Raw genomic sequence first — 12,327 nt, 5'->3', positions numbered from 1 at the left:
AAAATAGATGCCACTCCCTTATGCTCCTCCAGGCATAACCTAGAGAAAATACAATTTGTATGGGTTTGGTAGTGTTTTTTTTTTTTTTGGGTTTGCTTCTAACTCTACTTCTTGATTCAATCTTAGTTTACCTCTAGGATAGCATGTACTCCTGCATAACGGTTCTGTGAAGCTTGCCTTGCAAACAAACCCGTTGATGTCTTAGCAGATCAAAAATAGGTATAGATGTTGTAAGTCGCTACATATTGCCACAGTTATGGCTGCTCCCTCAAATTTTGCAGGATGATGTTGGTACCCATCATGAGATTGATCTGAAGATGGTTACAAAAGACCAAAACAGCTCTAGACAAGCAGTGCTAGTGTTCATAAGCTCTTCTAGAAACAAAGAGAAATGCACTGCTTCCATATGCACTGATGATCAAAGTAGGTGTCACACTCAAGCAAGGAGTATTGCTACCTTACATTAAGACCATGGAATCTGGCGCATCATGGACCAGGGCACAAGGGTTAAGGGGGAACAGTCATCAAAAGTTCACATAATTCATTTGATGCTAATAACTTCCAAGGAACAAAATGTTTGTGGGTACACATCTGCCTCAATGCACAATAAGATGTGTTGCACACACTACTTTGACCCCACCCCTATTGAAAACAACTTTTATTAAGATGAGAGGGTGGACATTTTATTGACTAAAACTCAAGATGTTCTTCTCAACTTTGAAAGCTGATACCATGACATAGGATGGTTAGGGCATAAAAGCGCTCCAGTTAAGCGGGGAAAGACTCGCTGCCTATCTACTTCACCACAAACTCCCTCGCTGCAATCCATCCAACTGCACTCCTTACTAGACTTAAAACAAGGATGCGCCCTTGTACTCATGAGTCTGTACAGCATTTTTACCCCTCAGCCTATGATTATCCTCAAAATGTCATCGCATCTAGGGCAACTACTAAGACCGCAGAAGACCCTCCCATGCAGGTCAGTTGAGTTAACTTGGACGCTTTCATCTATTTTTTGTTCTGCCTCATCATCTGTATGAATCGATGAAAGGCTGAACAACAAGAGCAATGAGTTACCACAGTGAGATACAACATAGGGGATGTCAGCATGAGAAAGATAGGTATGTCAACAACTTACCAGGATCTGCATCATGAGGACCTGGGGACGATTCTGGATGGTACTGAAGACTCATTGCTTTCATGGCTGGAAAGGAAAGCCCTGCACAGCTTCCATCATTCAGACTGATGTGCGTAACTTCTACACCTTCTGGTAGAGTTGAAGGGTCAACAGCATAATTATGGTTCTGTAACGCAGCACACTGAATCAGACTACCCTTCATTGCAATGTGGTGAAGCATTTTTTGAATAAAAAAAAGCAGGACGTTGTCTTCAAAATAGTACATCCTTTGTTTTCTAATAGACTGCAAACAAATACTATGCATATCACAAGCTCGTGATTTTTCTGATGTATATATGCATGTGTGAATGTACTAAGTGATGTATGCACGTACTATGTAATGTATGTATGTACATGTATAAAAGCATGCATGTATCTGTACATGTGCCTGAATGTGTGAGTATGCATGCAAGCCCACGAACACATGCACACATTCCAATGCATGTATGTGTATGTATGTGAATCTGTATGCGTATACACATACACACACATGCATGCATACATACATACACGCACGCACATGTGCACTTCAGGAGGATGACATCATATGAGGTTTGACTGCCATTTTCTTTTGTAGATGGTTTTTTTTATCATGTCTAACGTCCAGTTATTCATGGATCATATGTACTTATTCTTGGTCTTGTAGACCCTTGGGTCTTTCATAGGTGTTTAATACAATCTCTCTCTCTCTCTCTCTCTCTCTCTCTCTCTCTCTCTCTCTTGCTGGCATATGCCTCTGCTGGCTTGCTATGACGTTAAAAGCTCTACGTATCGATGTGTAAGCAAGCACACAGACACGTTACATTCATGCATGCATGCATCATACATAGACATGCATGCATTCATTACATTCATAAACACATCACATATATAAATGCATGTATGCTTTACATACATACACACACCAAACATACAGACATGCATGCATGCATTACATGTGTACACACCATAGCATACATACATCCATATGTTGGTACATTCGTACATACATCCATATGTTGGTACATTCGTACATACATATATTCGTATGTATGGAACAAACAATTGCTTGGCTCATCGTCTATGCAGAGTCCAGACTCGATACCAATCAACAACCACAGGCTGAAAAGTGTAAAAGCCCTGCCCCTTTTGCAACATACTATCGTCAACATATTTGACACATAAATGTGTGCGGAGTGAACCTGCGCACTAATTTCAACCCGGCCAGTTTGGAGTTGTCGAATAGGATGATTTCCACCGTGATGGCCAAACTTCATCTTGAAAGTGCTGCCACCCAGTGCTTGCCCGAGGAGTTGATGCCCCATGCAGATTCCAAAAACAGGAATCTTGCCTGTGATTTCTTTAACAATTTCAACAGCATAAGGAACCGCCGAAGGATCACCTGGACCATTGCTAAACAAAACACCATCTGGGTTCAACTTAATAACCTCTGAAGCTGGCCATGTTGATGGGACCACTGTGATTCTGCACCCATATGAGTTCAATCTCCTCAAAATATTATGCTTGATACCAAAATCATAAGCAACAACCTGATCACAAAGCAAACCAGACTGACTAAGTCAAAAGTATGATACACAGCAAACACTTAAACATAATTCAAAACCTGAAAATCAATAAGCTAGTGTGATAACAGAGAAAGATGAATCGAAACTAGAAAAGCTGAACAAACACAACGCTGGACTGGGTACCACCTCGGTTTCACCCTTGCTATTGCCAAGACTAATACCTAGATGGTTGTGTCAAGGGAAGTACAAAGGGTAATCCCCAGGCTTATAACAAGCTAATACTGAGGCTTAAGCAATAAAGCTTACATGAAATGCATCAGCAGCACCCTCACGAACTTCAGCACTGAACTCCCAATCATCTTCTGTCTTGTTCTTCCATTCGTATGGCTCCGTACAAGAGACTCCCATGATAAGATCCTTGCCTTCGTGTATTCCAAAAGTTAATAAACTTTAATTCTAGATTGGCAAAACAAATCTTGCAAACAGAGACGAGTACAAAGTATATAAACTCCTCTTACCTACATCCCATGTTCTAGCTATATACAAAACCTCTTACCTACAATGTCCCAAGTTCTGGCAGTATCCAAAAGCTCTTCGTCTGTCTTGCTTGAATCTGTACTAAGCGCTCCAACCAAGCTTCCATCTTCCCGTAATCTTCTCGTAATGGCACGTGTATCCACATCATCTATTTACACACAAAGGAAAAAGATTACCCTCTGCTTTGATCCCAATAAAAAAGGATACACTTGAAAATGTGAAATCACCTACAAATGCCCATCACATTTCTTTTCTCCAAATATTCAGGTAGGGTCTCTGTTGCACGCCAATTTGAAACACTGCCCAAATAGGCTAGAGTTAAGTCTCTTTAGAAGCATACAATAACTTGCTCAAAAAATACCCAAGGCTCTAATTGAAAATTTGAAACACACAAATACACGCACATTCGACACAGTTTATATAAAAGTCCATGCAATCATTTCCATATTCACATGTATGCTGCCCATAGTCACATGGAATTATATGATATATCATACAAGGATGCTTGGGTAATCATTCACTCTAGATAAATTACCCACCTCGCAACATGCTTGCCATCAGCAATTGAATCAATCTCAGCTGGTCATCACCTTCTCATGCTTAATTTGATGTTGAACACTGTTGCTTGCATCTACGCAATCATATGCACAGGCTAGCCTAAAATGTATAAACATAAGTAGCAAAAAAGGATGCCTTTGGCAACTGACAACAAGTTTGTCATTACCAAGTGAGGCTGGTAGTTGATTTAACAATAACACACTCCATATGGCTTCTAAATTAGTCCTAAGCTGTATACACACATCCTTACAAGTCAGTTTGCTTGTCTTTTGGTTGCATGCATGAGGTACTATCAGAGCATCATCCAAATCTGTAAAAACTCAGTATAGATTCTTTCACATAGAGATCTTACTTGAAGCCTACCTGTGTAGAATGTAGTACGTACCAACCTTCTCAATCAATGCTGCAAGTTCAAGCATGTCCATGTCATGAAGACAGGGTGAGCGAAGAGAGTGTGGTTAGGGCTTGCACCAAGCATGGGCTAACCGATGCCCAGGGGCAACAGGCCTATAGTGAACAGACCTGGAACCAAATTCCAATACAAGCAGGCACAAACAATGTTACGTTGAGGGATGTTCATAAAGGCTGAAAGCAGGGCAAAATCAGTAGACAGTCAGGTCAACCTGATCGTGGGCACTTTGGCAGGCAGTGGAGAGCCTGAGGACCCCCAAAAGTGGCTGGCCATATGCCCAAAAAGGGTGGCCAAGCCAAGGATGTGAAAGCCCCCTTAAAAGAAGAGCAACAGTCGGAGGAAAGTAGACCATAAAGTCCCCACCAGCCCATTTCTCTCCATCGCATTTATATCAGCCCCCTGCTTGAGCAAAAACGCCTCCTCTAGCATCCAGATGAGGTCCAGCATCTGCCCGAAACACAGCAGCAGGAGGTTGCCATCCTTCATTGGATGAATCGTATGGTTATTGACAAACAGCACCAAATGGAAGGTGACACATCAATGGTTCCAGTTTTTAACACAAAGAAGTGCACACATGAGGTAAATGGTACAGTAAAGCAAATACTCCACAAGGAGGGGGGACTGTCCTGGCCATTGGGACCCAGTGCTGTGTTGCATCGTTCATCTATGTGTTCATCTACGTGATCCAGTGAATGAAGTTTCAAATGTTTTAAATGCATCACTTCTACCAGGCTTTTTGGTAGGAGCATATCGCATGTGGATCGCATACTATGGCAGATCAAAGAAGACATTCAGAAGGATCAGAAGCAGGTCAAAAAAGCCAATAAGCACAGAAAGATAGTTATCTTCAAAGAGAAGTGCATTCTCTCCCTAAATATGCACATTATGCATGGAATATGATGCAGAATCAGGAGCTCCAGCCGCAGCAAAATCCCAACCAGCAAGAGCAGCACCTAAAGAAGAAAACTCCACCTACACTAGGACAAAATCCGCCCTAAGGGAGGAGATGGCAAAATCAACCAGGAAAGAGGAGTTAGCGAAAGCGTGATAGGGCCATCACCTCTCACTTCATCACTTTGGTCGGCAGTAACAAGCTGGTTGGCAACTAATGCTGGCATCTCCACACTACACACCAAGAAGACCTGACCAAAAGGTGGCCTTCACAAGATGAAGCCTTTCAAATATGATTTCCAATGGATAAATCAGTTTGATTCATACTTCAAGTGGTGAAACAGAAGAGTACATAACCTATCAAGCATGGCAGTAATCTAATGGCAGCAGTTCAAGGAGACCCAATGAAAAGGCGAACCATCCTATGTGTGCAACCAGCTCCTTAGCAAGCTTCCACAGACACAGAAAAATGTATACTTTTGAGGCAGCCCATGTTCACTTCAAAGACTATAAAATTAACCCCAAAAAAATTTTATGGATCCACCTACCATCTACTAAGGTTCCTGATGATTAGACCTCCAAGGAAACAGTGTGTTGACTCCTCGTCACCTGCAGGCACAGTAGCACCATGGCTTAGTATTGAGAAGTCATTTTTACCTACTTTAACCTGCACAATGTTAGAAGTGAAAAGCAATAACTGATCACATACCATAGTTAATGCCGGTGTTGCCAATGTGGGGGTTAGTCATCAGTACAAACTGGCCTGCATAACTAGGATCTGTCAAGATCTCTTGATACCTGTAACTCCAAACAGCACTCGATGAGAATTGGTACAGGTAGTGCAGGTGACCTCCAAAATTTGAAATAGAAGATTTCATGACTTGCTTATCAACACAACACGTGTTAACTATCAACCACAAGAGAAGAAAATGACTATGTAAAACGCATGCAATCTTGCCACTTATCATCAGGGGTACGGGGGGGATCCAAGCAACCCATAAGGGATGAACAGGAAATCTAGCCCCCAACTCCCTGGCCATCGTACGAGCGGGAATTGTTCTACAGCCACCTAAGGAAAACAAAGATATGATTAGAAGGAAGAGTGCCCACCCAGTCATAGAGGTGTTGAAAACCACTTCTGCAACTTGGGTTCCGACAGCACCAAAGGATTTGCCTTTCCAGATGGATCCGTCTTCCAGAACTAGCCTTGTGTCTGATGTTTTCCATGGCCGTTTTGCTGCTACCAGACCAAAATCAAGTTACATAAACCCACAAATTATTGCCTTCTTTTAAAGGAGGGCGTTGCAGTTTGACGCTGGAACATGCTACTGTTTGAAGCATTCCCATGAAACCATTTTGCACAAGAAAAAAAAAGGGGAGCTATTTTCCTGGAGCAATCTGCAATGCCCTTTTAATTTTTGGGCAAAATGGGTCGTGGGTTTGGGATAGGGTCAGCAATCTTCCAACTTGGGTCAACCATAGAAGCATTTTCCTCCCCCCCACCCAAACATTAGAGTTAAAATTAAAAGGGATTACATAAGAGGATGTTTACAGTAAAGATTAACGTTTACCTGCAAGAGTGTCTTCGGGCGCAGAAGCTTTGCAGCAGGAGACCTCCAGGAGCCAGCATTTCTTGGTGGCGCTGAAGAAGGCTGGGTGAAGCGGCTGCAAAGAAGAAGAAGAAGAAGAAGACGAAGACGATGACGACGACAGAAGAGAAGAGGTGAGAAGGCGGGAATGGCTAATGGTGGAAGCAGCGATGGCCATGAAGGAGGGAAATGACTGGTGTAACAAAATATGGAAGTGTGAGTGCGACCAAAATCCACCAAATTAAACTGTATTTTGGGGTGTCGTTTCAAAATATCCGAAGGGTTTTGGTACTTCCTCTTTCTCAAAGGGTTCCTCGTGTTTTTTCAATCTCTCTCTCTTTGCAAAGACGGTTCGTCTTTCTAAGTGGGTCAAAGGGTGGGAAGTGCAGATGCATGGCCTAGGCCGTAGACCTTACTGGGTCAAGTGGGAACTGCCGATGCATGGCCTAGGCCGTAGGGCGGCTGAGCCGAGGGCAATAGATAGATCATAGAGGGGAGATTGAGGAGATCAGTGTCACGGTGTGCAAGGGGACCACGACACTCAAGCATTCCTTTTTTAGCCTTAATATTTGCATTAATTTATGCCACGTCAATGGCATAAATTAATGCAAAACAAATTTTACGTTGAGTAGAAAATGCCAAAAAAGGTGGTGGTGTGGCCAAGTGCGCCCAAAAGGACTTTGCACATTACCTACATGATCAAGGCTGCATTTCATTTCATCTTTATCTTTGATATATTATGGGGGGACCTCCCATCTGGGAGCTCCCCCATGAAGCGTGAGAGCTCCTTGCAGAGCATGCGCACCTTGATTAGCACTCACTACTTGGAGTGTGACCACCTCAAGGCCAACGCGCTAGGGAGCATGACCACAACTACAAAGGCACGCTCTCGCAAGTTTCTCCAGCGCGAGCGTCAGAGTTCACCAAGGAGTAGCATCATCAAAGTTCCCATGCAAGTTTCTCCTCCAACAAAACTCCAGTGCTCCTAAGGTCAATCCGCAAAGGGGAGAGAGAGAGAGAGAGAGAGAGAGAGAGAGAGAGCAGAGAATTAGTATACTGTGAGAGAGAGAGAGAGAGAGAGAGAGAGAGAGAGAGAGAGAGAGAGAGGATCTTGTCTCCAAGTAATTATGTGAGCCTGCAATTCAAATAAATAAGAGTTGCACACCTTAAATCAACACACCATAGCATAACATATGAAGAAGAAAATACTCAACAACAAAGAACAAAAGCATTGGGTGCAATCCTCCTCCCCCCCACCCCCCCACCGCCCCACCCCCTATGTGTGTGGCTCCTTCTCCCACATGCGGTATTCCTTGGAGCCCAATAGCCCTTTCCCATCAGGAAATTCGTTAACCTGAACCTCCAAGCATGGAAGTTATTCTTATCAAGCTTCTCAGCCACAATCTGGGTTATCCCATCATTTGACATCTTGCCAAACACACAATTTTACCAGAAACAGCACTCTGGTTTGTCCTGCACAAACTGCTATATTTCTGCAGCGGTACTGTAGTACTCTCAAATGTCACAACCAGTGACCTCAATGTGCATACATACACCCAATGGCAACTGTTGACCTCTTTGCAGCACACACTGTGTCTGCACAGCCAATCTGTCTTCCTGTAGTTCTTAAAACAGAGTTATGCAAAGAATCGATGACTTACTCGCGCAGTGCTCGAAATCGCCCGCTTTCTGAAAAACGAAGGTCCAGACGCGCCCGAATCGCATTTTTGGCCTTGAAAATTTTGTCCAACAAGATGATATAGTTGCCCTATAGCTTTACTCCCGCGAAGAAAGCTCCTCAATCAGAGATCGTTTGTCGGTGCCTCCCGTAGAGCTCCCGACAAGGGTGTAGTCACCAACACAAATAGGGAAGAGTAGTTGAAGCTCTTACCCTCGTACCGCTTCCTATGGTTCTCTTGCTTGCAGCTCAGCCCTTAGCATGAACCAGGCTCTGATACCAAGAAAAGATGCAGGGGGGAAGAGAGCTTGAGCTCTTGCAAGCACACACACACACACTCACAAAACCCTAATAGAGAACACACAAGGTGAGAGGCTGAAAATCTTCTTCTTTACTCAACACTCAACACACCATATACAAAGATAAGAGTACACATAATATGAAAGGTACTCAACTAATACATACGAGGGTTCTCTATACTATGAACCCAACTAAATGAGCTGGCGCTATAACTATGCCAGTCTCTAGAATGGCTGTCACACAGCCTGTCAGCCCACTGGCCGCATATCACCCAAGATCTCACCAACCATGCCAGTGGTGTAAGTGTGGGGCCTATCCCCCAGGCAGGTCATCAGTGTCCACCGCCTCACTAGACGAGCTCGATATCTCAACATACACGTCATGACCACTGTTGGCCGCAACTAGCAAGAGATTCTTCTTGAGATTTGAGCATATGTCACATTTGCCAATGATTTGGTTAGACCTAATGGACGAGACACTTCTGCTCCTTTGCTATTGTTGCCCACCACCTTGGTGGATCATCATTTGTTAAGATGTCCCACTATTAATTCACATGGCATTACTTGTAGCTTCAGGTTTCATCTCTCTAAAAACAAATGTTCATCGTCCATGAACTTGTTAGACCCTTCTTATTCTGGGCCTGTGTCATTCTTCCTATCTGGTTTCTCCATATATACTTTAGTTTAATGGCCCTTCCTAAATAATATAAAAACACATGGACTTCTTTTTGCTTCTTGACTGAGATTTAAATGGGGTGGCTTCTTGAATTGAAGCTCACCTTCCTTGCCCTCCAACACATCACCATTATGGATGAGAAAAGAGAGGGACAATTCTCTAGGTTTTAGCCCAAACCTCATGTGTAAAGGTTTCAAAAGTATAATCAACCATATCCAACTCAGAGAAATTACATTTTGTTTTGATGTTTGAAAACTTTGTTAGCTTCTTTGTGCTACTAACATTTAATTTTGCATTAACTATTGATTCATGTGTGCTTGTAAATAATATAATTTCTTTGTGCATTGTGTTTCACCAGATAGATAAAGGAGGTAAGAGCTAGGCCATAAAAAAAGGCAATATCATCAGCTAAGAAGAAGAGGGAGAATGAAAAAGAACCCTCCACTAAGCCAAGCCTATGTGAGTGAAGGTACCTTGGAGGAGACTGATGAAACTCTGACCACCATTGAGGGTGTCCACACTCCTCATGTTTGATGAGTTGGTTGATATTGTGGGGCCAGGTGCTTTGGTGCCACTGTAGGTGAATGTTAGGGGAAGTGAGGATGTGGAAAGTGGGGAACACAAGGCAAGTGGAGGTGATATGATTAAAAGGTGCAAGCTTGTGGAGTTTAATTAGTGTCCTTGATTTCCTTTGTGTGTGATTGATCACTTATGCCCATGTGAGAGGACTGAGGAATGATGTATTGGCCCTCAAGTTTGCATTTCAGCACGAGGGTACATGGTGGAGAAGGGTGCATCGGTTTGTAAATGTAAAGGAGATGAGATTGTCATGGTGGATAATGCTATGAGGGCCTGTTGGTCTCATTTATGGCTAGAGGTTAAGGGTGAATTCGAGCCATAATTAGCAAGTAGGCTAGACTTTCACCCTATGTATAGGAAGGAAATCATAGGACAATGGCATGAATGTCCTCGAGATTGAGGAGATGTACATTAAAACAAAGTGGAGCAGATAAGAGTGGGTGGATAATCATGGATCCTAGGAAGACGAGTGAGATTACTCTACTTGCAGGCTTGCAAAGAATGAATGTGTGAGTATACCTATCAGAGTTAAAACTCGAAATTTAGTATGTTTATGGTTTATGTGTCTAATAGTTTGGTTTTTTCTTTGTAAAGGCTCAGCATGCAGTTATCAAGCCTAGCTTAAGAGATACACTTATAAATTCCCAACAACATTTGTGAGTGTGATGCTGAGAAATATATGAGTACTCTCACTGTAGAAGAGTGCAAGATTATTGAGCACATCAGGTCAAGGGAGCTAAAAGGTGTAAGGCCTTGGTATCCTTTGACATAAGAATACTTGGCACAACTTGTGTTTCAAGTTATTCAAAGCCTAGCATGACTATTTTACAGATTCAAGATATACTATTGATCTTTAGTCTCATGCCCAAATTGTTTATGCTATGAAAAATCTAGTTTAAATTAGGTTGAATATAATGCCAAAGTAAAGAAGATCATTGAAACAGTGAGAAGTAAAGTGCCAATTGAAGAAAGAGGTACTGCTAAAAAGTAAGCTAAAGATCAAATCCAACGAGGAATATCAAATTGATGGGGAAGGTATTCTTGAATTGTGTAGATTCTATGTTAAGCTTTCTATTGTCTAGGACAAGCATATTTTTGTGTAGTAATTTGCAATATTATTTTCACTATCATGATATTCCAAGTCTTGAAGGATGCCTGAAATGCTAAGGACAGCCATGGAAATAGAGAGGGAGGTAGCTTCAAGAGTTGTACCACCAGCGCCCATGCAGCCCGCGATGCAATGGCCAAGACTAGAAAGGAATAAATTGGCCCATATCTCCAAACTTATCATCACTAAGTTTGATGGGTCATGAAATCTCATACCTCATCTAGAGATGTTTAGCCAGATCTTTTAGTAGGCATTTGGCCACGTGGAAGATCAGGTTAAGGTGAGTGCCTTTAGCCTCACCCTCGATGGAAAAGTAGGACAGTGGTTTGGATCACTAAAAACATAAGACAAGGCTACCTTTGACACCTCGAAAGAAGCTTTCAAAGTAGGATATTCGAGATAGGGATTCCCACATGGAGTCCAGTTGAACAGTTGCATAATGTGAATCAAAAAGGAGGGAGAATCTACTCGAGACTATATACCAGGTGAGATATCTTCACTATCACTGTAACAATAGGGACAAGTTCTATGAGGAAAGATTGATTGGTCGATTCTTAGAGGGACTTGAAGATGTAGCCTACATAATTTCCTATATGCTCCTGGACACCCCTCCTTGAGCAATGCTGCAAAAACACCATGGATTTCAAAGATAATTTCAAGGAAACCCATTCTCGAGAATCGCACGAGGGCGTCAAGGTTGTGACTAGGTTGAGCAACCTCATCTTTATCCCAAGAGAGAACTAGTGTGGTATCCGATTTGCCGAGCAAACCACACTAGTGCGGAATGTCCACATTTGAGACCCAGGATAACTCTCTAACTATGCTTACTGCTAGAGATGGGGAAATCACAAAGCATTGAACTGCTACCACCAAAGAAGCTAGACCTCTACCATAGGCCTTACCACCTAATCCAAGGCAACCGCTAGCTTTGCTAGTATCAGCACAACACAATGCACCTCAACCCATCCTTGAAGTGGATCAGCGAGAGGAATGCTCAGGGCACCCAAAGTACCCTTGCCACCTCTAGTCCTTCCATTCACAACTCCATTACCTCGAGTGACCCCCTCGTTCACTAGTTGACCTTGATTTTTTTTTAAGAAGAAGAAGATGAGGAGGGAGAGGCGACCAATAACACCATCTTTGAGCCCGTTGAGCCAAGCAGCCCACCCCCACAAATCCTGAGTCATTCTGTGATGGAGGGTGAGCACATGTACCTCGTATACCTAGCAGCCCGCAACACCTCGAGGGCGAGACTTGAGTAGTATGTCTAAACAACCGCCTATACAATGCTATCACTGCACTGGACCTCATTAAATAG

The 12,327-nt window shown here is 42.8% G+C and overlaps 1 protein-coding gene across 3 annotated transcripts; it reads right to left on the bottom strand.

Moving 5' to 3' along the window:
• Positions 1-523: 523 nt before the first annotated feature.
• Positions 524-7,125, bottom strand: LOC147626206 (carbamoyl phosphate synthase small chain, chloroplastic-like). 3 transcript variants are annotated; one of them, XM_086816349.1, is made up of 10 exons: positions 6,652-7,121; positions 6,191-6,317; positions 5,790-5,878; positions 5,629-5,689; positions 3,451-3,518; positions 3,240-3,367; positions 2,989-3,087; positions 2,359-2,706; positions 1,139-1,304; positions 524-1,052 (listed from the first exon to the last, which is right to left on the bottom strand). In XM_086816349.1, the coding sequence occupies exons 1-10, from the start codon at positions 6,845-6,847 to the stop codon at positions 1,009-1,011; spliced, it is 1,326 nt and encodes a 441-aa protein (XP_086672475.1). In that variant the 5' UTR covers positions 6,848-7,121; the 3' UTR covers positions 524-1,008. The 3 variants fall into 3 exon arrangements, 2 of the variants coding, with proteins under 2 accessions (XP_086672475.1, XP_086672474.1); XM_086816348.1 differs by having other exon boundaries at positions 2,989-3,104; positions 3,239-3,367; positions 6,652-7,118; XR_015268560.1 differs by lacking the exon at positions 524-1,052 and having other exon boundaries at positions 1,167-1,304; positions 2,359-2,507; positions 2,605-2,706; ... (1 more) ...; positions 3,239-3,367; positions 6,652-7,125.
• Positions 7,126-12,327: the final 5,202 nt, after the last annotated feature.

Source organism: Cibotium barometz, chromosome 22 (assembly GCF_041138505.1).
Source record: "Cibotium barometz isolate CiBa-2024 chromosome 22, ASM4113850v1, whole genome shotgun sequence".
Lineage (NCBI taxonomy): Eukaryota > Viridiplantae > Streptophyta > Polypodiopsida > Cyatheales > Cibotiaceae > Cibotium > Cibotium barometz.
This window is presented reverse-complemented; position numbering and strand designations above follow the sequence as displayed.

Excerpts from the sequence above, each read along its gene's own strand:
- LOC147626206 (XM_086816348.1), bottom strand. The coding sequence starts at position 6,847 with ATGGCCATCGCTGCTTCCACCATTAGCCATTCCCGCCTTCTCACCTCT. Across the intron at positions 3,519-5,628 it reads ATCAGGAACCTTAGTAGATG|TGTTTCAAATTGGCGTGCAA; the intron begins GTAGGTGGATCC and ends CTATTTGGGCAG. Across the intron at positions 2,707-2,988 it reads GTGCTGCTGATGCATTTCAT|GTTGTTGCTTATGATTTTGG; the intron begins GTAAGCTTTATT and ends CTTTGTGATCAG.